Source organism: Oreochromis niloticus, linkage group LG17, assembly GCF_001858045.2.
Source record: "Oreochromis niloticus isolate F11D_XX linkage group LG17, O_niloticus_UMD_NMBU, whole genome shotgun sequence".
Taxonomy (NCBI): Eukaryota; Metazoa; Chordata; class Actinopteri; order Cichliformes; family Cichlidae; genus Oreochromis; species Oreochromis niloticus.
The window spans coordinates 13192719-13215501 of record NC_031981.2 but is presented as its reverse complement, the minus strand read 5'-3'; the positions used below and the strand labels follow the sequence as shown (position 1 = coordinate 13215501).

Here is a 22783-nt window from a genome sequence, read left to right as displayed (position 1 = left end):
TACATGGGAGAGATAAAAGCGTCAACAGCGCCATCAAATGGACATGTTTTAAGCGGAAATTTCTTGGAGTATAATTTAATCTGTAATATTGTTATGTAGACTCAATAATATGCAGAATTTGTTTCATTTTAAATGTACATTCTGTTTTGGGTTTTATTTTTACATTGTACAGAAGTAAAATGTGTTAAACATGTAAATCAAGAAAACATACTTGTGTAAAAAGAAAAAAAAAAGGAAGTCAGCTCAATAAATTAAGACATTCAAGACATTTGGGGAGCTTCAATAAAAAAAGAAAATCAAGGCAACATGCAGTCCACTTTAGTGCAGCTGGCGTCAATCATATCTGCTGTGTCATTCAATGAGATCCTAGAAAAACGAGAACACAAAATGTATGTGTGAGAAAAATTATATCATCTGGAAAACATTATAAAACAGTGCTAAATAACGTCTCGATGCATGCTCAATCATGTTGGTAAGGAAATCCCAAAAAGTTGATTCTGTTCATCTGGATGTAGCGTTTTCAGTGGGAGAAACGTTTCGTCACTTATCCAGGTGACTTCCTCCTTCAGTCTGAAGAAGAGATCAATCAACCTTTTGGGAGTGCTAAATAACACTTACATCATCTGAGTCCTGTTGGCAGGCTGTGCTATTGCTGCTCGTGCCGCTTTCATGATCAACTGTCGTGGAGTTTTCGTCATCCTGGACTCGAAGGTTGGCGAAACGATAGATTGGCGTCCTGTAGCAGACAGTAGGAGACCACCACGGTCAGAGATTTCTGGGTGCTTAAATTTGAACATGCAGCAGATACCGTATGCTTGCCTCACCTATTTCTATAAATCACTCTCCTGACAACAATCACAGCGGAAACAATAGCTATGAGGACGATGATGACTGCTCCTGCACACACCAGGATCAACACCAGCTTTTCTCGCTGGAAAATACACGAAAAGGTTGATATTTAACCAAAAGAAGACAATTTTTAAAAAATGAAGCAAAGACTGACAGAGCACAATGAATCAAACCTACTGACCGGTGTGTCAAAGTGTGTGACTGAAGATGTGGACTTTGCAGGAGGAGCAGGACTAGGTTTAATACCACAGGCTTTGACTGTCTGCTTTATGAGCTGAGGACTGAACCCCCCCTCACACCTATCACTGGGTACCTTGCGGTACCTAAAAAAGAGAATAGAGTGAGATTTGCATGTGGGCATAAAGGTGGTGTTTCTTTTTGTTTTATGAGGGCAATTACCCTTCTGTCAGAAGCTCATCCTCCTCTCCATTCAAACAGAGCTCATAGGTTTTATTTGCAGTGCTTGGCTGTCTCACACACTCTGAGGTGTTCACATGGCGATAGTAACCAAAGTCGCTGTAGTAAAGGAGAAAAAGGAGTTTTAGTGCGACCACAACATGCGTTTCTCTTCTTAAATTCACATACAGTACTGTGCAAAAGTCCTTATCTATATTTTGCAATAAAATGGGTGCAGCAAGTTATTAAAACATGTGCAAAGACACGTGAAAATGTAGTATATAAGAAAAAAAGAACACAGTTATACTGGGTTTGGCTAAGAATGCAATTAAAATGTTTTAATTTTGTTTTAATTTTATTGTCTATTATGTGCAGACACAGCATCCCTTGAGTTAGCTGCCTTTTTTGTGCTTGAGTGATTCCCACGTTTTCCAGACAGAGCAGCATTATGTTTTACACACTGTACACTGGTCTCTCTTGGTTGCTTGCTGCAAAAAGAAGTTCATGATCGTCTGCTTTCTCATCCCTGGCAAGGAAAACACTCAGGTCACATTTGCCATTGCTACACTCTGATTTAAAAGTCACAGCCATTAACTAGATGCCAAAAGCCGAACAATGGTGCCTTTCTTCATTAAAAAGGAAAACAAGCAAACAAACAGAAAATGTAAATGAAAAATAAAAAGCTGATCTTGAACTTCTAATATATGAGTGAAGGCCACGGAATTTTGAATCATTGTACAGTTAAGATAAAGTATTATATTATTATTTATTGAGCAAATGTCTTGACTAACCTCTCATTTCTTTTTATTTTTTTTAGGAAAATGGGAAATAGAGTTTGTACACTTCTGGCGAGGTTAAATTTGGTAACCATCCATAGTCTTAAACAGAGCCTGAAGTCTCTTCAGCAAACCTTCTTCTAATTCCTTTAAGTAGTTTTCAGGAATAAATCAACAGGCTCCTTGAAAGACATTCAAAGCTCTTTGGATGTTTCTGCCTTTTGCTCCATTGTCCTTTAACATTATCCTACACTGCTCCAATAATACTGAGGTCTGGGCTCTGGGAAGGCCAATCCATGACTGATGGTGTTCCATTGTGTGTTTTTCCATCCTGGTATGCTTTTACTGCATTCATTGTGTGTTTTGGATCACTGACATGGTGAAAATTTAAGCCACTGGCAATCAAATGCTTTCCTCACCCTAAACCATGACAGAGCATCCACTGTGCTTTACAGATGGCTGTCTCTCAGGTACATCTTAAGAACATGATGTTCATATACTGTTCATCTATACTGTAGATAGTATTTTTTTAAGTCTTCTTTTGAAACCTGCCCACTTTCATCACTTTTTTAAGTGGCTTGACAAATGGTCAAATGGTGACTGGAAACGAGTGGAAAAGCTGCCAGTGTGCAAAGAAAAACTTCAGAAAGACCTTCAGAAAGCCTTGAGAACTATTGCTCAAGGTCATTAAAAAAACAAAGAAAAAAAGAAAACAGTCTGGCTCACTGGAAGCAAAATATAATGAAATTAAAGGTGGCTGATGACTTCTGTACTGTGTACCTCAGACTGGGCTTTATAACTGCACTACACACCAGAAATCTTGCTCGTGATTTTTTTTCCCCACTGTAATATATATATATATATATATATATATATATATATATATATATATATATATATATATATATATATATATATATATATATATATATATATATATATATATACACACACACACACACATATATACACATATATATATACATATATATACACATATATACACACATATATACATACATATACATATATATACATATACATACATACATACATACATACATACATATATATAGTAATACAATAATATGTATTATGTTACAGGACCATTTTAAAAAAAAACAATCCAACATACCACAAGAAATCTTCTCTGGTGCACAGACAAGGGCTTTGCTTTTTCTTCACCACAAAGCTTCGCCCATTTCGGCATACAGATTGCTTCTTTAACCTCCTGTAGGTCTCCTTAACACCCAGGACACATCCATTTCTTTCTGAGCCCCCTCCTTCTGTTGAATGAGCCAACCACTCTTCATAGTCGTTGTCATTACCTGATGAATGCAGTGATTACCTATTTAACTGTCACTAACAATCCTTTAAAAAAAATGCAAGTTTAACAAAACCAAACCTACAATGTAAATAAAGCAGTTTTAGGCAATGTTAGTCAAACTAGTGACGCATGTGTCTGTCCCAATGCTTATCAGATTACTAATGTAAGTGCAAAACAGCACCTGCAATACAACAAAGCAAAATGCCACAGGGGAAATATCAAAAGTCCTGGGAAACTTGAAAGTATCTATCTTTTCACCACCAGATAAAAGGGTGTGGTTTAATTACAGCATAATGTGAATGAATAATGTGAATATCACTATCTCACACAAATTGAAGAGAAAAAAGCAAAAAGAAAATGCAAACAGGTCTGTCTTCTTCTTCAAACCTGCCTTAAAAACAGAGGTAAAACAAGAGGAATGTATTTTTACAGGTTTTTTAGGTTATGGAAAATCCCTGCTTCTGTAATGGAAAAACAGCTACTAAAAGGCAACAACTCACACGCATCTACCACCAGGTGGCAACACGCCATAAAAACGAACAACAAAGAGTGCACTGTACAGTGTGTAGTCGTAGATGTTACTAGACTTACATTCTCTGGTAATGAGACTCTGGAAATCAATGGTGACTGCTACCCACATAGGCTGGCCGTCTTCCTCGGGTCGGAAGCCCCAAACACTGACGGTCATGGCATTGGTCCCTGGCTCAGATGCCAGGCCTGCGAAGAAGAAGGGCTGATCCGTAAAGTTATACAACTTCCAGCACTGACCCTCATCCGTTGAGAATCTGGTGGTGAAAAACAGTAGAAAAAGAGAAAATTTTAAATCTAAGAAAACACTTTCTGTCACTTCCCTGTGGTCTTTAAATGAGAATAAAGTACTTGATAGTCTTGACTTGTCCTTCACGATGGGCCTCCACAGCCACAATTAGACCCCCAGAGTCCAATATAGTGTAGTGATGAGGACCCCTCAGTGTCCCCCTCCAGTTATAACCTCCATCTGAGGAAACGAACACGTCGGGGTGCTGCGATGACGACAGAGAGTCACCCACGCTGCCTGTTAAAAAGAGGAAATCATCTGTATGTGTAAATTTTACACAATATTTGATGCAATGGTTTGGACTGAACCACTGAAAGTAACTACAGATCATTTACCATGCGCAATAACCAGACCAACAGCAGCCGGCTCAGACAGGGTCACCATGGGAACTATATGGTTATTACGACTGTGTTCCCCATGTATATGGAGATTGCACTGGCAAAAGAAAAAAAAGATCAAAATGAAAACACATACATACAGACACATAAAAAAAATTTTCTATGTAACATACACTCTTGATCTTGTCTCCACAGTTTGTGTTCTCGGGCTTGTTAAGCGGTCTCCACGTCCCTCCTCTGTTAAATGAAATGACAGATTTTATACGGCCATCTGAAAGAAAAACAAAGTATTCCCGTCAATATTCAGTAAGTTCAATCAGGAATTCAGATATAACTGTCATTATGCACTCTTTGTGCTCTGCTCAGGCCATGAACATGCCATGACAACATCTCTGTAAAGTTCAGTAAGTTTCCCTACTAATTTCTTTCTTTCTTTCTTCTGTAGCTTTTATGAGCAGGGTGGAGTCCACCTACTCTAGGTGTTACAAACAGGGGTGTTTATCTTGGCTTTTGTTGTTTCCTCATGTCAGCAATCAACTCCTTAGTTACGATAATGTTGGGTAATATTTTGTTCTCTTAGCACCGCACTGCAATATTGCTGATGATAGTGTTGTCAACCACAGACTTCACAGTTATTGGTTGAGCACTAAATTGCAAGCAACATGACAGCGTGTCCAAACTCCTCAATTAAAACACTTATAACTCATAAAGTGTCACAAAACAGACAACTGGGGGCTGCATTTTGGGGGTTGAAATCAAAAGCTCTTGGCGTAAAGCCATTTTTTACAAGAATTATGTAGGAAAAGCTACAAGACAGAAGAGCCATACAATACCTGTATGGGGAATCTTACCAACGTCTAGCTTATTAGTGAGGTACACTCCTCTCAGTGAAGTAATGTTGGTGAAGTCACTCTTTCGATGTCCATCAAACAGGTGGCGCTCTAGAGATTTAGAGAACAAGATCCCACGGTCGTCTGAGGTGTACATGGTCCCAAAGAAGGTGTCTGAAATAAAACGGAAAGGTGAGAAAAGCACGAATGTATCTCACAAAATTACAACATATTTTAACCTCTCCTATGTAAAGAGTTGAATTTTTGCAAAAATCTCAAGCCACCCGTCACGAATTTATATTTTGCTAGAAAAATAGTAAATCAGTGCAGTTACTTATTGAAGCACGTGCAGAAGAAAACGGGTTCTAGCACATTTGAAAGCCAATATTGCAATGATCTTGTTGTCTGGACTCTGAGTAGGTTAAACCAAGGCTGATAGTGTTAAAAGCATTGATTAATACCTTCAATTCAATTCAATTCAATTCAATTTTATTTATATAGCGCCAAATCACAACAAAAGTCGCCTCAAGGCGCTTTATATTGTACAGTAGATAGCACAATAATAAATACAGAGAAAAACCCAACAATCATATGACCCCCTATGAGCAAGCACTTTGGCGACAGTGGGAAGGAAAAACTCCCTTTTAACAGGAAGAAACCTCCGGCAGAACCAGGCTCAGGGAGGGGCGGCCATCTGCTGCGACCGGTTGGGGTGAAAGAAGGAAAACAGGATGAAAGACATGCTGTGGAAGAGAGACAGAGATTAATAACAGATATGATTCGATGCAGAGAGGTCTATTAACACATAGTGAGTGAGAAAGGTGACTGGAAAGGAAAAACTCAATGCATCATGGGAATCCCCGGCAGCCTACGTCTATTGCAGCATAACTAAGGGAGGATTCAGGGTCACCTGGTCCAGCCCTAACTATATGCTTTAGCAAAAAGGAAAGTTTTAAGCCTAATCTTGAAAGTAGAGATAGTGTCTGTCTCCCGAATCCAAACTGGAAGCTGGTTCCACAGAAGAGGGGCCTGAAAACTGAAGGCTCTGCCTCCCATTCTACTTTTAAATACTCTAGGAACAACAAGTAGGCCTGCAGAGCGAGAGCGAAGTGCTCTAATAGGGTGATATGGCACTACAAGGTCATTAAGATAAGATGGGGCCTGATTATTTAAGACCTTGTATGTGAGGAGCAGGATTTTGAATTCAATTCTGGATTTAACAGGAAGCCAATGAAGGGAAGCCAAAACAGGAGAAATATGCTCTCTCTTTCTAGTCCCTGTCAGTACTCTTGCTGCAGCATTTTGGATCAGCTGAAGACTTTTCAGCGAGTTTTTAGGACATCCTGATAATAATGAATTACAGTAGTCCAGCCTGGAAGTAATAAATGCATGAACTAGTTTTTCAGCGTCACTCTGAGACAGGATATTTCTAATTTTAGAGATGTTGCGCAAATGGAAGAAAGCAGTCTTACATATTTGTTTAATATGTGCATTGAAGGACATGTCCTGGTCAAAAATGACTCCAAGGTTCCTCACAGCATTACTGGAGGCCAAGGTAATGCCATCCAGAGTAAGAATCTGCTTAGATACCATATTTCTAAGATTTTCAGGGCCGAGTACAATAACCTCAGTTTTATCTGAATTAAGAAGCAGAAAGTTAGTGGCCATCCAGGTCTTTATGTCTTTAAGACATTCCTGCAGTTTAGCTAATTGGTGTGTGTTACCTGGCTTCATGGATAGATAGAGCTGCGTGTCATCTGCATAGCAGTGAAAATTTATGCTATGTCTTCTAATGATACTGCCTAAGGGAAGCATGTATAATGTAAATAGAATTGGTCCTAGCACTGAACCCTGTGGAACACCATAATTGACCTTAGTGTCTGAAGAGGACTCTCCATTTACATGTACAAATTGGAGTCTATTAGATAGATATAATACAAACCACTGCAGTGCAGTACCTGTAATACCTACAGCATGTTCTAATCGCTCTAATAGGATATTATGGTCAACAGTATCGAACGCAGCACTGAGGTCTAGCAGGACAAGCACAGAGATGAGTCCACTGTCAGAGGCCATAAGAAGATCATTTGTAACCTTCACTAAAGCCGTTTCTGTGCTGTGATGGGCTCTGAAACCTGACTGAAACTCTTCAAATAAGCCATTCCTCTGCAGATGATCTGTTAGCTGTTTGACAACTACTCTTTCAAGGATTTTTGATATGAAAGGAAGGTTGGAGATTGGCCTGTAATTAGCTAAGACTGCTGGGTCTAGAGATGGCTTTTTAAGTAAAGGTTTAACTACAGCCACCTTGAAGACCTGTGGTACATAGCCGATTATTAGAGATAGGTTGATCATATTTAAGATCGAAGAATTAATTAATGGCAGGACTTCTTTCAGCAGTTTTGTAGGAATGGGGTCTAAAAGACACGTTGATGGTTTGGAGGAATTAATTATTGAAGTTAACTCAGAAAGATCAATTGGAGAAAAAGAGTCTAACTTAACATTGATGGTACTAAGAGTAGCTGTAGATAAGATTACATCTGTGGGATGATTATTGGTAATTTTTTCTCTAATGATAAAAATTTTATTTGTGAAGAAGTTCATGAAGTCATTACTAGTTAACGTTAAAGGGATGGTTGGCTCAGTAGAGCTCTGACTTTTTGTCAGCCTGACTACAGTGCTGAAGAGAAACCTGGGGTTGTTCTTATTTTCTTCAATCAGTGACGAATAGTAAGATGTTCTGGCTTTGTGGAGGGCTTTCTTATAAAGCAGCAAACTATTTCTCCAGGCTAAATGATGATCCTCTAAATTTGTGACACGCCATTTCCTCTCCAGCTTACGAGTTATCTGCTTTAGGCTACGTGTTTGAGAATTATACCACGGAGTCAGGTACTTTGGATTTGAGGCCTTAGTTTTCACAGGAGCTACAGTATCCAGAGTCGTACGTAGTGAGGAGGTAAAATTATTAACAAGATAATCGACCTCTGTTGGAGTAGCGTTCAGATAGCTGCTCTGCTCTATGTTGGTACAGGGCATTGACGATGATAACAGTGGGTGGATTATATTCTTAAACTTAGTTACAGCACTTTCAGAAAGACATCTACTTTGATAAAGTCTACTCTCCACTGCTGTGTAATCATTCATGTGTTCAATCATACCTTGAGTTAGGTGCTATTCTTGTGCCTGAATGATTCATAGGCCAGTGTTAAGTGACTTAATGAAAAACAAATGATAATAATAATAAAACATCTCTCCATCACCTGAGGGAGGTAAGCTTTTGAATGTGTGTCCTCGTGTGTGCATGTGTATTTTGTTACACCCCGATGCCAAGATATGCTTATCAGCTTTTGCAGTGAAACCTAAATCTTCCTCGTTTCAGCCAGCAAAAGACAAAGTCACCCCACATCACCCATGCACCACTATCTCACGCAGGTGTGAGCCCCAAAATTATGTTATACTAAAAAGTGAATAAAATGGCAACGGAATGAGGAAGGAAAAGAAAGAGGGCACGAGGTGCAGAGGGAGAGAAAAACAGAGAAAGAAAGGAACAAAGCCACGAGATCTAGAGTTGCATGGACAAACACACACTCAGTATTATGGACTGATTTGTCAGCAAGATCAAGAACTTGTGAAACCAGTCTTGCCTTTACAGTTGAAGTTTTCCATTACAACAGAAAAAAAAAAAAAAAACACTGATATGCTGTGAGGACACGTTTGCAAATATGTGCCATTCATAGGGTTAATTTTTATAGGTGTGGCTTTTTGAATGGAAAACATTTCCAAAGATATTAAAAGGTCCCATATGCGGGTTTATGTATCTGTCTGATACCTCCCGGGTTGTCCACGTGCAGGAAGAGCATATCCTCATCTCCATCCAGGATGGAATAAAACTGCAAACAGAGACACACATGAAAGTAGAGAGCAGATGTGGACGAGAAAACACACGCACACAAAAGAGATGACTCATTGAATTTTTTGCAATAAATCTTGTCTAATCTTCATGAGACAGAATGTGTGTTTGTGCTGTCAACAAGATGTGTGGGTGTTTCATCAGAGCAGGTGTGTGTGCAGCTGGTGTTGAAAGGGAAGATGTTGTCACTGATGTTTTTTCCTCATCTCAACCAACTTCCTTAATATCCCAGCCAACAGAAGTATCTGCATTTATCTTTAATGTTCCCCACCCATAAACCTGACACGAACACAAATGGAGCGCTGCGATAAACATCTCAGTTATCATTTTAAAAAATTCCTTACAAGTGCCAATTAAACTCAATTTAAAGCTACTGTGTTGTGCTGGGGGGGGAAAAAAAGGTAGAGCTGTATCTTGCTTATTGCTTTAGAATAACTTACTAAGAACTAAGAGCAGTAATAATACTATATGTTTGAAGGGTCAGTGATATGTGCTGATAAAAAAAAGCAGACAAATGGTTGTGCACTTTAGTGGAAGGCTACATTTCGGTGTTGACTAGACAATCTGTTTTTAAACACTCAGTGCAGGAGGGGATTAATAATGAGGGCAAAAGCTGATGATGTGTGGAGTTCACACATCATCAGCTTTTGCCCTCAGGCAATTCTGATGAATTTACCTACAGTAGATTAATTAGATCTGAAAAAAAAAAAGCCCGAATCTACCTACAGTAAATTCATCAGAGTTGCCTGAGGGAACACATCATCAGCTTTTGCCCTCAGACAAATGTGATGAATCTACTGGAGATTCACTAGAAAGCGAAAACGTTGCTGTATATTCATCAGATTTGCCTGAGGGCAAAAGCTGATGGTGTACGGAGTCAAGTGACTCCAAAAATCATCAGCCACACTTTTGATTTAATTTTCAGCCTGTTACTGCACTACCGTGCTGGGTGACCCTTGAGAAACTATTTTGGTACCAACACCAAAATATTACTAACACATTAGACCGTTTTCATTAAGAGAGTGCTATTCTATGCTTTGCAACACCTCAAAATCTCCCAGTTTGATTAGTTTAAAGTAACTCTTTGAAGGCACTAATTAGCTCTACTACAACTTCCACAGTGTTCACTGTGACTTTCATAAGGTCTCATACTGTTTGTTGCCTCCCAAGAGGTTTTTTGGCTTCATTGTACATAATGTTGCTTTCGACAAAACACTTTATGAGTTCTGTGCCACAGTTACTTTTTTAAGTACTTTCAGCTGCCCACGTATTTCCCATGTATAGCAAATGGATCCACATGTGTGGTTTGGCACAGATTCCACTTTTATGCAGACTCTGGATCAGATCTAGGAATACAATACTTGTGAGGCTGAGCTTGTGTTTTCTTCCAGAACTGAACAAGGTAATTTTACCATGTAAGGTGAATGTGTTAACCTCTACACTACAGAGGTGCATCTATATTGTATTTAATATATACATGAAATTATATACAGAGGATGCAGTATAGAAATGTTAACAACACTAAAGCCAAGGAAATCTGCACAGGCTCTTGGATTTTACCACTGGGGATCTGCACAAAGATAAATATTAAATACTTTTGACTCTGAGTCAAACAAAGCTGCTCTAGTAGAGCCCAAGATTAAAAATGGAGCCGAATTCATGCAGAACAGATCATCTTTTAGTTTGAATGATAAGTAAACAAGATCTGTCTGTGTACATCCTCGGTTGTCTGGGTCATGATAATCTTAAGCACTTAAAATAAAGTAAACTTAACTTCTGTTTGTGAAAACGTTTTGCCGCTCATCCAAGAGACTTCTTTAATTTTAAAAACTGATGAGTTAGATCATTGCCCTGGAGGTTGTCCCAAGAGTTACTGACTAAGGCTGCATGAGGGTATGGGGGTCATATGAGGTAAGGAGTGAATCTAGGCTGTCAGTACCACCTCTCCGTCAGTTTTTAGAACTTATGAAATCTCTTGGATGAGAGAAAAAAAATGACTTCATAAATAAAAAAGACATCCAGCTGCCTTCATTTCAAGCGCTTAAGAAGTAAACAAGATCATACATTTGACTGCCGGGTGCTACAGTTACATTTTGAATACTACCAAATATAATTGGTTTAAGACCTACCTGTAGAATATTATTAGATGTTGTTGCTAACACACTCAACAGAAATCATGGTTGATGTTTTCTCTCACCTGCTCAGTGGATGCAGAAGGCAGGAGTGCTTGACTGAAAGTATCTCCTTGGTCTGATGAGAAATACATCACTCGAGGAGATCTCTAGGAGAAAAATAATGAATGACTATATAGATCGAATATATACTACTCGATAAACCAAAGTGTATAAATAATGGTCCAGCCATCTCACCGGGTCTTCCATAACGGAGAAGAAGAGAAACGCTCCTATGTAGCCAAAACTGTAGATGTCCTCATGGATTATGGTGAAAGTCTTCCCCAGGTCCTTCGTTCTTTTCAGGATTAAATCTCCCCTCTCCTCTGCCTCAACTGTATCGACAAATGACAATAATAATACAAATAAGTTCAATAAGAAATTTGCACTTGCCTTAAACACATTTAAGCTCATTGCTCATCCGCATACAGCATGCACCCTCACAAGCAATGAATGTTTTGAGTGAAAAAAAGTACTTATATTTATTTTGAGCTTGTGTTTCAGAAATTAGGCTATGATATACACAAAAGTAGTGTTTTACACATCTGACGGACAAGTGAAAGTTGTCTGGTTTGATCCTGGAAGGAGACGTAGATCCTTTTGGGGTTGTGTCAAGAAGGATTTCAGTGTAAAAATCCACCAAATAAGCACTTCTCTACTTACAGATTTAGTCATCTTAGCAATTATAAATTAAACTCAATCTCAATACACATACTCTACCCCTCAGTTCCTCATACAACTTGGTAATTTATTTACTTGTTTTGCAGTGAGCTTATAGCACCGCAGTTTTGAGCTTCTTCAGTTGCTTTATTGTTTTATTGTACTTTAATTGCTTTTATGCCGTCCCGTAATCAAAGGATTTTTCCTGTGAGATAATAAAGATTTTAACTTGGCTGCAAAAGCCATAAAAGATGCAGATTAGATTAAACATTAAAAGCAGAATTCTTATGACTATGCAAACACTGTTTCACACAAAATAAAAACATATACACACTAGAATATAGACAAGCCTGTATTACAAAGTGTCTGATCTTTAAATCGCACCAGTTTTACAAAACCCTTTAATAGCTTTACATGTTCTTACCTGCATCTACTCGACTGCAGCTGAAGAACAAGTTTATGCCAGCCCCCCTAATGGAAAGAGGAAGGGAAAAAAATTACAAACACCTTAAAATTTCACAATTTTAATAGGTTCTGTTTCTTTTTCAACAAGCACTTATTGCTTCAGAAAAACCTTGCTCGTATCATCTTAGTTTATTCAAAGCTAAGTCCCACATGTTACGCATGTCATTATGCATTTTCCAGTGCTGTTACTATATTTGTGCTACAGAGCTATCCACTCTATGATATAATGAGTAACTCTTTTTCCTTCTTTATTCTCACCATGAGAAAGAATGCACTCCATCATGAACTTTTGTCCACCAGGCCCCAAAGTCCAGAGAAAGCCAAAGACCGCCCTGAAAGTCAGGAAACAGAGCAATGTTTACACTTTAAGGAGTGTTCCTGATGTGTGTTTGTGTGGATGATAAACATGTGTGTCTGTGCGTTAGCCAGGAATATTAAACAAAGCAACGGAAACCACTAAGGGACTTTAAAAGTTCAACAGACTCACATCAATGCTTAGGGCCACAAGATAGTCTGGGTTGGAGAAGTGGTACGTGATTGGTTGTGCCAGGTGAAAGGGCAGTTGAATGAACTTGAAGGTTGCACCAGCATCCGTGGAGGTGAAGATAATCCCGCCTGGATTGTTAAGCACGGGTGTGTCGGCTGTTAAAATCACCTGTTAGTGAAAATCAATGGAAAACAGCTCAGAGATGGAAATTTGATTAGGAATTTTAGCTTCATCAATAACTTTTGGGAGTTTCGTGCAGAATTTTCTGCTTAAATTTCAGTGCATGCAAGCTCTGTACTTGTGATTTCATGAACTTGAAAGAAAAAAAAGAAAGACGAAAACCATCCACTTTCTCAGCTAAAGATTCTGCTTGCATAGCTCCGTGCAATATAATCAGTCTGTGGACAAAACTGTAAGAACACTAGTGGTTAAGACTCAAGCCGATTAGATGTCAGTATACACACCCACAGAAAAGTGTTAGTAAGAGTGTAAAATAGTGCTACTTACAGAGATCCCAGGTCCAACACTGACTCCAAATTCCTCCTTAATAAAGGTGTGGTTGATGCTCTGAGAAATGTCATGAAAAGATTTGCCATAATCCGTGCTGATGAGAGAGGAAAGACGGTTACGTTTTGATTGAGGTACCCACGGTAGCTGCTGATCAGATTCTAACTCACCTTCTGTAGAGTCGTGTGGAGCCTCCTTCATTTAAAGGATGAACAGGACCACTGATTGTTGACAGCACCAAGACCACCTATCAAATGAAGAAATATAGTTACAACTTTAAAAACTGGGTTAAAAAGTCTCAGTTAGATTAAGACGATCCAGTCTTATAGCACACTTTAATTTGACTTTTATTTTAAACCAGCATGTTGTCTAACATGTCTCTTACTGCGCAAAAACCTGGTCAAGTCTGCGCTTTCATTCTATAAACAAATCCTTAAAGTGCAAGATGGAAAGCTCAGAGATTGTGACCTCTGTAAGAGCTAATGAAATGTAGGTTTTTCTTATTTTTTCCTTAACACTTCATTACTATATTCCAGTTGTCACTGACAAAACTAGTAAGATAAGGATAAAACCAGGGGTATTGTGAAATTACATACCCATGGATATTAAAGAATGAGGAGAATTTGCTGTGTTTAAAATCAGCCTCAATTATATTTAATTCATTATCGTACATTGATGCATATTTGTGTGTTGTGGCACTTTTTTTCCTTTACAAAATCTACCTTGAATTGTGCCCCTGTGATATATAAGAGGCTATATGCAATAAACTGTCTGTATAAGAAGCTACTCACCCCTGTATCATCACCAACCCATGTGAGAATTACATAGGAACCATCATCGCCATTAAAACCTGTCTAAAATAAAGAGAGAGGAGAAAAACTCACACATCACAAAAACACACCTAACAAGCTAAATTAGATCTCTTCTCACAATTTCCTGTAATTTTCCCAATAATACTCTTTGTCAAATGGGTATACGGGCTTACATAATTATAATGTTCATTATACGTGTTTGTATTACTTTCGCTTGTTTGAGAAACCCTGTTAAGCATTGCAAAACACAAATAAAAACTGGTACCACATTCAAAGTCCTGGAATCTGTTTCTTCACATTAAATAAAAGGCACGACGGACATTGCACCTGCCTATATTGACCAAACTCTTCCCAGCATCTGAACAATGTCGAATATCTGAAGTGCAGCTCACCTCGTGTGTGTTGTCACCCAGAACCTCGTGTTCGGCGGGGGTGAGGAGGAGCCGACAGGGGGTGAATGGAGGACCATGTGAAGGCTTGGAAGTACCTGGGGAGCTGCTGGCATCCCTCCTGGGGCGACGGCACATTCGGCCCTGGCTATCACTATGCTGAGTCCGGCGGAAAGTCAGCGTCTTTCCCTCCCTGATTCTGCATTCAACTCCCATAAGAAGAACGACGGACACCCCCAAAAGCACCAAAAGTCTCCAGATCATGTCGACAGTGATGTGACTGCAATGAAAAAAAAAAGCGTCCCACTGACCGATATGCCTGGTAATAATGACTCACTTGTTGTACTCTAAAAGTAAGTGCTTGGACGGGTCATTAACATAAAAAGTGCTGCGCTAAGTGGCACTTTCACCACCAGCAGGTGCTTCTGCCCGCATCCTGGTGACCTAACTGCAGGGAGAAAAAAGTTTGGGGGTGTTTGTCTTAAAACAACAAATTAATTCGTGATTCGTTCACTTATCGTCAATAAATTAACAACAACAAAAAACAACTGGAATTCACATTTACAGAAGTTAAGGACATTTTAAGGACAGCTTTAAAAGAGACGTTCTGGCAAGCTTTGAAAGAAATAAGAGGCGTTAATGTGACATAAAATCGCAGTAGTATGGTCAGGTTAACGCAAGAGGTCGACATGTATTCACTTGTGTTGCTCCCAGATGTACATGATAGGCTATGGTGGCCAAAATACTTCAGGGAATTATGGCTATGATTCATCTAGTCAAGTTGCTACGACGTCATGGTCATGTCCTGAACAAGTCAGATCTAAGGAATCAGAGGGCTGGGGCGGTGCCAGAGAATTACACAGCTGCTTTAACCGCGGGGTGATTCAGCTGTAACAGGCTTTCCCTTTGGAATAAGTTTCATTTGAAAGAGACCATTTGAGCTATTACGGGAACTTTCATCTTAACATATATAGAAAGCGAATTAATACATTGGTTTCAATTAGGATTAAAGGTAAAGAAAATTTATTGTAATGGTCCTGTATGCATTTAAGGGTGGGAAACCGAAACCACTGAAGTGGTAAAACAAGACATCTAATAATTTGTGAGAACTGAAGTGTGGCACATTAGTTAAAAACACAAAACATAATCTTCTGATGAGTCACCTCTAATGACTTGGTTTTAGGTACAACTAGAACCCTTATAGTGAAAAATGCACCCGAGATATTGGAAAACTGACAGCAACACGTAGGGGCGCCACCAATGGGTGGTCAGTGGGGGGCACTGGCCACCCACCCAAAATTTGCTTTGTGGGAGAGTGAATCTTAAGCTGCTTCTCCCTAGCTCTGCTGAAAATCAAAGCGATGGCTGGACTTCTAGTCAATCAATCAATTAAAACTGATTATTATGGATTTCAAAATCTTCTTCGGTTTTCATATGTGCCTATTTTCAGTGATATCAACTTTAATAGCAGCGAATTAACTAGGCTTATGATTCCTTTCTTTCTCATTTTTGCCAATTTTAAGTAACCTATATTTGACAACAGCATAATAAAACCAGAAATTCTGTTTTTGGTGTGCCTCCCCAATAACGTTAGAGAACCATCCCACAAATGTGTTTTTAAGCAAAGGAACTATAATAACTGCTGATATGATGATTGAGCTTTTTAAGACACTTGGCAAGGAACTTATCTCTGCAGGGGGACTATTGTAATTCATTGTTATCAGCTCGCTCCAAAAGCTCCCAGTTCAGATTCAGGCAATAGAAACTCTCTACTTTACAATAAGGCTTAAAATTTTGTTTAATGTTAAAGCCTATAGTTATGGCTTGATCAGATGTTCCTGAATGCTGCCTTGATTATTGCTATAGTAGGTTTGGATTGCTGGGGGCTTCCCAATGATGCACTAAGTGTTTGTACTTCAGTCTTATCTTTTCACTTTATGTATGTTTATACAACACAATATTTAATCATTAGCAATTATTTCACACTGTCTCTCTTTCCTGTAGTGTGCCTTTTGTCCTGTCTCTCTCTGCTCTCTTGTCTTTACCCTCCCCTTACTGCTCACGGAAGATGGATTCCCCTCCCTGAGCCTGCTTTTCCTGAAGATTTCTTCCTGATAATAGTAATAAAAAATTCATTCCTACTGTCACCAAATGCTTGCTGAAATGGAGTTGTGTGATTGCTGGAGTTTCTTTCTAATATTGTAGCTTAATGTACCTTACAATATAATGTGCCTTTTGGAAAAAGCTGTTGTGAATTAGCGCTATGTAAATAAAATTGAATTGAACTGAGTGGCATGTTCCACCGGAAGGAAGCCCCTGGGCAGACGCATGGCATGCTGGGGAGATTATATCTCTCTGCTGGCCTGGGAAGTCCTCAGTTTTCCTCTGAGAGAGGAGTGGGCCTTGCTGCTTAGGCTGCTGCTCGTTGCCTGTCTCATGAAAAGTGGAAGAAAATGGTTGGATGAATGAACTGAATTCTATAATAGGTAGAATAATACACCGTTCCAATTAGGTTTAAAGGTAAAGAAATTGTCTTAAATGTATTATCCCACATCCTATTAGGGCACAGAAGCAGAAACCACAAAAGTGAACTTAAGGGTGTGTAGAAACACGAAATACTTTTTTGTAATGACTCGTCTCTGATTTGGTTTTATTTGCGCTTGGGTTTGCGTACGTACAAATCCCACAACTGCAACCCTGATTGTCAAAACACTTTAAAAGCCCTTGGGATAATCAAAGACTGAGAGCCAAGTCTTTTGTGCGGTGAAACCATTCAAGCTTCAGTGGTTATTTTGTCCACTTGAAAGAACTAGAGATCATGAAATGGTAAACCACAAAACTCTTATATAATTCACGTCATCTCAAAATGCCCCCAAAATGCTGTTTCTTTGATTAATATGATTTCTTATTTAGATTTTTTTTCTGGAACCAGAGGTTTTCGGATTTAGCTCCCAACAGTAATTCACTGTTCACTTTCTATTTTCTGATTTTGTCTCCTGAAAAGCCTGAGATGGTATCTGCGCTTGATAAGAGCAACACTCAGGTTTATTTATAACAATTTATCTTTATTCATGTTGAAATCATGCACAGAGTCATGGTTTTCATGTTTTACAGATCATTTCCCAGCTTTGTCGCGCAACCCATATTTGATTCACAAAACCTTACTCACAACAAAAAGGCAGACAGATCTTTACACAGTGGGGACCTTGTTGCACAATTTTTGCTGGCAGCCTGAAGGTTTTTTTTTTTTTTTTTCTCTCTTTTCTAGAGAAGTCATGTTTTGTTAAGGCCTGTTAGTTTTATGGCAGCCTGCATTTCTCTTTTTGTCTCCAAGTTCAATTGCATGATCACTACCAAACCAAAAGGCTGCAATAAACTTACACACATCAAAAGCATTCATCAAAAAAATCCCCCCAACCCCCTTAAAAAAAACAGTTTTAATTCACTTTGTTTAGAAAATTATATACAAAATGTGTACTTTTAACACAAGGAACATGTTCTGTGTTCAGTAGTGCTTTTTACAGAATAGCTGCTACAAGATATCACAGCAGACAACGGGCTACAAAAAAGTGCCCAAACAGAGAGATCCATTTGGACCATAAATCCACATCAGTGAAAATTCCATGTCCTTGCAGACAGTTGAGGAACATGTCCAAAAACTACAACATGACGATCTTCTCATGAGCCAATGTTTTTAGTCACGGGCCGCCCTCTCCAGTTGTTTGAAGAAATGTCACTCTCTGTCTGTTGGTTCAGCTCCTGTAAGTAGTGATGGTCCTGCACATGCATGAGACCACCAACGGAGTCCGCTATTTCATAAAGGACTGCAAGGACAGAAAGTGCTGTTCCAAAGAAATACATTTTCAGGATGGCCGCCACCATGGTTTGTGTGAGGAAGAGCTGCCTGCAAAAGGAGAAGTAAATATTCAGATTTTGATGACAGACAAACATTAATTCTACAGCAGGGTGGCCATATTTTGATTTCCAAAAAAAGAGGACACTTTTTTTGGAAAGTCATGAAGAACTTTAATAACTTTAATAATACTGTTTGCTTAAAGAAAACTTTAACATATTTAAACGAAGCCTTCTCTGTGCGGTTAATGAATGGTGAAATAAAAAATGTCATATAGGTTTTTACAAGTCTACAAGTGCAAAAAAGGACAGTTGGTCATCCTATTCTACAGCAGATTCAAAAAAATGTGAAAAAAAAAAATCAGGTAAAAGATTTGTAAGAAAAGTTGAGGCAAAAAAACCTAAACAAAAACATGCATTGATGTTTTTGACAAATAGCTTGTCACCAGCCTACAGATTTTTGAAGCCAAGCAGGTAGCTGAATTCTTGAAACAGTTCATGTGCATTTTGATCAGTGGTTATGCCTCGATAGGGTTAGATGACTGCAGTACAAAATTCACCACAAGACACAGTAAAGAAGTAAAGTGTTCTGTTTTAGAAAGAAATGATCTAGGAAGGAAGCTTGAGTCACCGGCATACATCAACAGGAAGGTAATTCGTGCTGCGTTTGCAAACTTCTGGAAGAATCAACTTTACCCTGGGGAATAATCTGAAGTCCTTACGTCTCTACACATTTTCGACGATGCAGCTGTTACTTTCAATGCGGATGTAATAGTTTCAGTTATTCACTGTGCTCAAATTTACTTAAAAGCTGCGATAAATAAAAAGTAAGAGACGACTCTGAAGGCAACAGTCAGAAAGCGAAAGACACATGGCTTTCAATGCGATAAAAAGCAGACATTAAATGCTGCTTGTCGGTACTTTAACCGAAAGGCTCTTAAAGACTGGGACATGGTTTCTAATGGCACATTAACATACCAGACTATCCACCGATCTGTAAACTGTTGTTCTCTCTCGTTTCTCGAAGCTGTGCAGGCTTTGTTTCTCCACCGGTCACGACACGGCACGGCACAGATTAGCAAAGAAACCAGTTAAGTTGTTTGGTTATTTTGTCCGTCTGTTAGTTCACACGGTGTTTCTTCGTGCGAGGTGAGGAACTCTTCATCCAACCAGCTGCTCTGCCCGCAAGGTCTGCCTCTGACTCTCCCACTCGCACTCTCTGCTGTGGTATGATAGACGACGTCACGAAGGAGAGTTCTGGGTTTTCCAGGCTGTTGATTAATTTCCTGTTTTAACAGCATTCAAATCACTTTCGGTCTAATTGTTGTGTCAGTAGTCAGTTAACGACTGCCACATTATCTGATAAGGATATGGGAAATTTGTAAACGATTTCTAGTGAAAAAAATGACAGTTAAGTGTGTGGACTGTGGTTAAGTTCGTTAAATCTAAATTCTTTCTTTTTTTTCTTTTTTTTTAATGACCAGCAATTGTTAACTATTCTTGACTATATTGAGGTTTTGCAAAAATGTGCCATTTTGGAATCGTGACACTCGGGCTTAGAGACCAGGCAAGCCGGTTGTGAGGGAAAATGAAGATTCCACAACTAGTTTCCAGTAGTTGCTGGGAGGATTGATAAAGCTCGAGTCACGCAGCCCCACTTTCAGTGACACCCTGTCGCTAGAGAAACTGGCATCTAAATGCCTCTTGGTAATTGCCTTGGTTTTTAGCATATTGTTGAGCAAATTAAACTTGTCTACAAAATCTGTCTAGCTGTTCTCCAAGGTGTAGTTTCTGCTCTGCATCACACTTAGTTTGATAGAGATAGATAGTAAGCTGCAAACATGAAAAACTACAGGCAGCCATGCAATCAATAGGATGTTTTTGGTTGCATTATATCTAATATTTGAACATCACTTGAGCAACGTGTGCATAATGTCAAGTGAGAAACCTTAAAAAAGGTTTTAACTTGCTAGGGAAGCCACCAGCTGCTGGGGAAAAACGTGCATTCCCAGATTTGTTGGCAGTGGTTCTTGGGGGTTGCTGGGTAAGTCGGTTGCAAAGAGTATGCAGCACCAAAAACCTCATGATTGCTTTGGTTGCTACTCTCTTTGTAGCAACTCTTTTTTTTTTTTAGAAGCTCTCTTTTTTACTCTCTCTTTTCTTTGACTACTTGACACGCGGTAGTAAAGGTTGGCAAAGTGCGTGCCAACTTGCCAACGTTAGGGAATATAAATTTTTCCTCAGCAACCAATGGTTGTGGACCAGTGTCTGTCTAGGCCTGTGTGACAGGGACCAAATTCACTTGACCCTACACTTCCACTATGATCATCCAAAATGGCTTACAAGTTAACATCATGTGGTTAGAAGCCACACAACTGCAAAACCTCTCATTATTACTACACTTCTGTATGGCTCTAAGTACTGGATCCTACTGAATGAGGGCATGGACAAGCTCGAAATCTCACAGATAAGGTGCCTGTGCCAAATCCTGGGTGTCAGTCTGGTCAACCGCCTTAAGAACACCTGCGTCCATCAGTGCTGTTCCACCAAACCAACCACTCCAACCCCGATTCATCAAAATGAACTAAGGTTATGTGGACAGGTCTACAAAATTGAGGCTGGTTGCTTTGCCAAGAATTTGCTGCTTGAAACCCAACATGCCAGATCCTGCCTGTCTACATGCCTAAAGCGGCAATATCAGATTTTACCTTTCAGTCTTGATGCTCTAAAATCTTACAGATGCTTCTTATGATCTGCACCAGCACAAACAGCTGAAACATGTTCACACCACAGTTGACAAAGTGTGTGAATTGGCAAAAGGTTGAATGCGATGGAAGCAAATTTGCTGTGAAATCCTTGCTGTGACACGGCAAGATGCTATGTCAAGTATGTTATTGCAATAATGAAATAATGAATGAAGGAAACAGCCACTAGCTCTGTTTCTGTGTCAAATTAGTAAAGGCCTTCATGTGACTCTATTGGCTCAGTTAGTTTTAGGCCATAGTGGATAACACATGTTCGTAAAGCGAGGTGATTTTGTAATTCTGCATTATTATTAAAGGCAGAAAGGAAAACTGACCAAGGTGGACTTGTCAGCCAAGTCATTTGCCAGTAAATGTGTGGTGTGCTTGGCTTTGGAGTTAGATCCAATCCTGGCTTATCACATCCAGCTTCAAAATGGCAAAACAAGCATTGTTTTACAATAAAAACAAAAAGGGGTTAATTTGAACTTTGTTTGACCGAACCTTTAAATACTTATTTTTACAGTAATAATAGAGCACTGTATATTAAAAAATGTCATTATCACACATGTTCAGTTACAATATTTTGATACTTTATAAATCGCTCAGATTTCACCATGTGTACATTTTTTTATGACATGGAACCATTCCTCCCCATTCAGTATCTCTAGGATGTCTTGGTCAATGAGCACACAGTGCCACAGCACTATTGTTGATTTACCCTGTGTGCTTTAAGTTATTGTCTTGCTGGTAGTGGTGGGGGGATCGATCCAAATATCGACTGTATCGATACCAAGTCGGCATCGGTATCGGATCGACACTAGCCTGGTGAGATCGATTCTTCACTTTAAGTTCCGCTCTTCTTTCCAATGCTGTGCTTTCGGCAAAGACGAAACAGCCAGGTCACCGGACTCACCGCTCCTGTGTCAGCGCAGAGCAGGCACACTTTGCTCCCCCTCCCCCCTCTTGTGTTTAGATGTTGCGCTGTCACGTGATGTGACTTAGACGCTTTGGGGGTAATTAAGTTTTTTACATATTATTTATATTTTCACAAGTCGTTGTTTTATGTTTATTATAGTTTCTCAACAGTACTTGTTTGTTTTAATTTGTTTACTGGTTTTTTGTGCACTTTTTTATTTAAGATTTTTCTGAAAAAAAAATGATAATAAAGCATTTTCTATTTAATTACAAACTTTGTCCTAATTATGTCCTGGGTTTTAACTATTTATTAATAAAAAAAAAAAGGAAACATCACAAAAAACACTTAAGGTCATGAAAATGACCTTAAGTGTTTTTTTTTGAAGGTACAAAAGGTTAATGACGCACGCACATTAACGTGTGGGTTAGCCAACCTGTCCTACTCTTTGGGACTTGGTGTTCTTTGTGCACCAAACTCTAAATACCTTGTGTACCTTCAAATGGAGAAAACGTTCTTATCAAGAAATTAAACATCCAA

The 22783-nt window shown here is 39.0% G+C and overlaps 1 protein-coding gene and 1 long non-coding RNA gene across 2 annotated transcripts in view; both read right to left on the bottom strand.

The window, feature by feature from the left end:
• Positions 1-121: 121 nt before the first annotated feature.
• si:dkey-159a18.1 (sortilin) overlaps positions 122-22783 on the bottom strand; it is a 37898-nt gene continuing 15236 nt past the window's right edge. Inside the window, exons 3-23 of the mRNA XM_025899401.1 lie at positions 14738-15014; positions 14325-14387; positions 13704-13780; positions 13534-13630; positions 13027-13194; positions 12798-12871; positions 12499-12545; positions 11613-11749; positions 11441-11524; positions 9163-9223; positions 5355-5507; positions 4677-4774; positions 4501-4600; positions 4228-4402; positions 3940-4133; positions 3157-3349; positions 1249-1365; positions 1031-1172; positions 825-931; positions 619-736; positions 122-366 (exon numbers count right to left, since the gene is read on the bottom strand). Coding sequence (XP_025755186.1) covers positions 352-366; positions 619-736; positions 825-931; positions 1031-1172; positions 1249-1365; positions 3157-3349; positions 3940-4133; positions 4228-4402; positions 4501-4600; positions 4677-4774; positions 5355-5507; positions 9163-9223; positions 11441-11524; positions 11613-11749; positions 12499-12545; positions 12798-12871; positions 13027-13194; positions 13534-13630; positions 13704-13780; positions 14325-14387; positions 14738-14998 — 2481 coding nt within the window. The 5' untranslated portion in view covers positions 14999-15014 and the 3' untranslated portion in view covers positions 122-351. The remainder of the gene's footprint in view (positions 367-618; positions 737-824; positions 932-1030; positions 1173-1248; positions 1366-3156; positions 3350-3939; positions 4134-4227; positions 4403-4500; positions 4601-4676; positions 4775-5354; positions 5508-9162; positions 9224-11440; positions 11525-11612; positions 11750-12498; positions 12546-12797; positions 12872-13026; positions 13195-13533; positions 13631-13703; positions 13781-14324; positions 14388-14737; positions 15015-22783) is intronic.
• Positions 17779-21825, bottom strand: LOC106098225 (uncharacterized). The gene is made up of 2 exons (XR_001224359.3): positions 19565-21825; positions 17779-18638 (listed from the first exon to the last, which is right to left on the bottom strand). It is a non-coding gene; the product is annotated as an uncharacterized LOC106098225 (long non-coding RNA).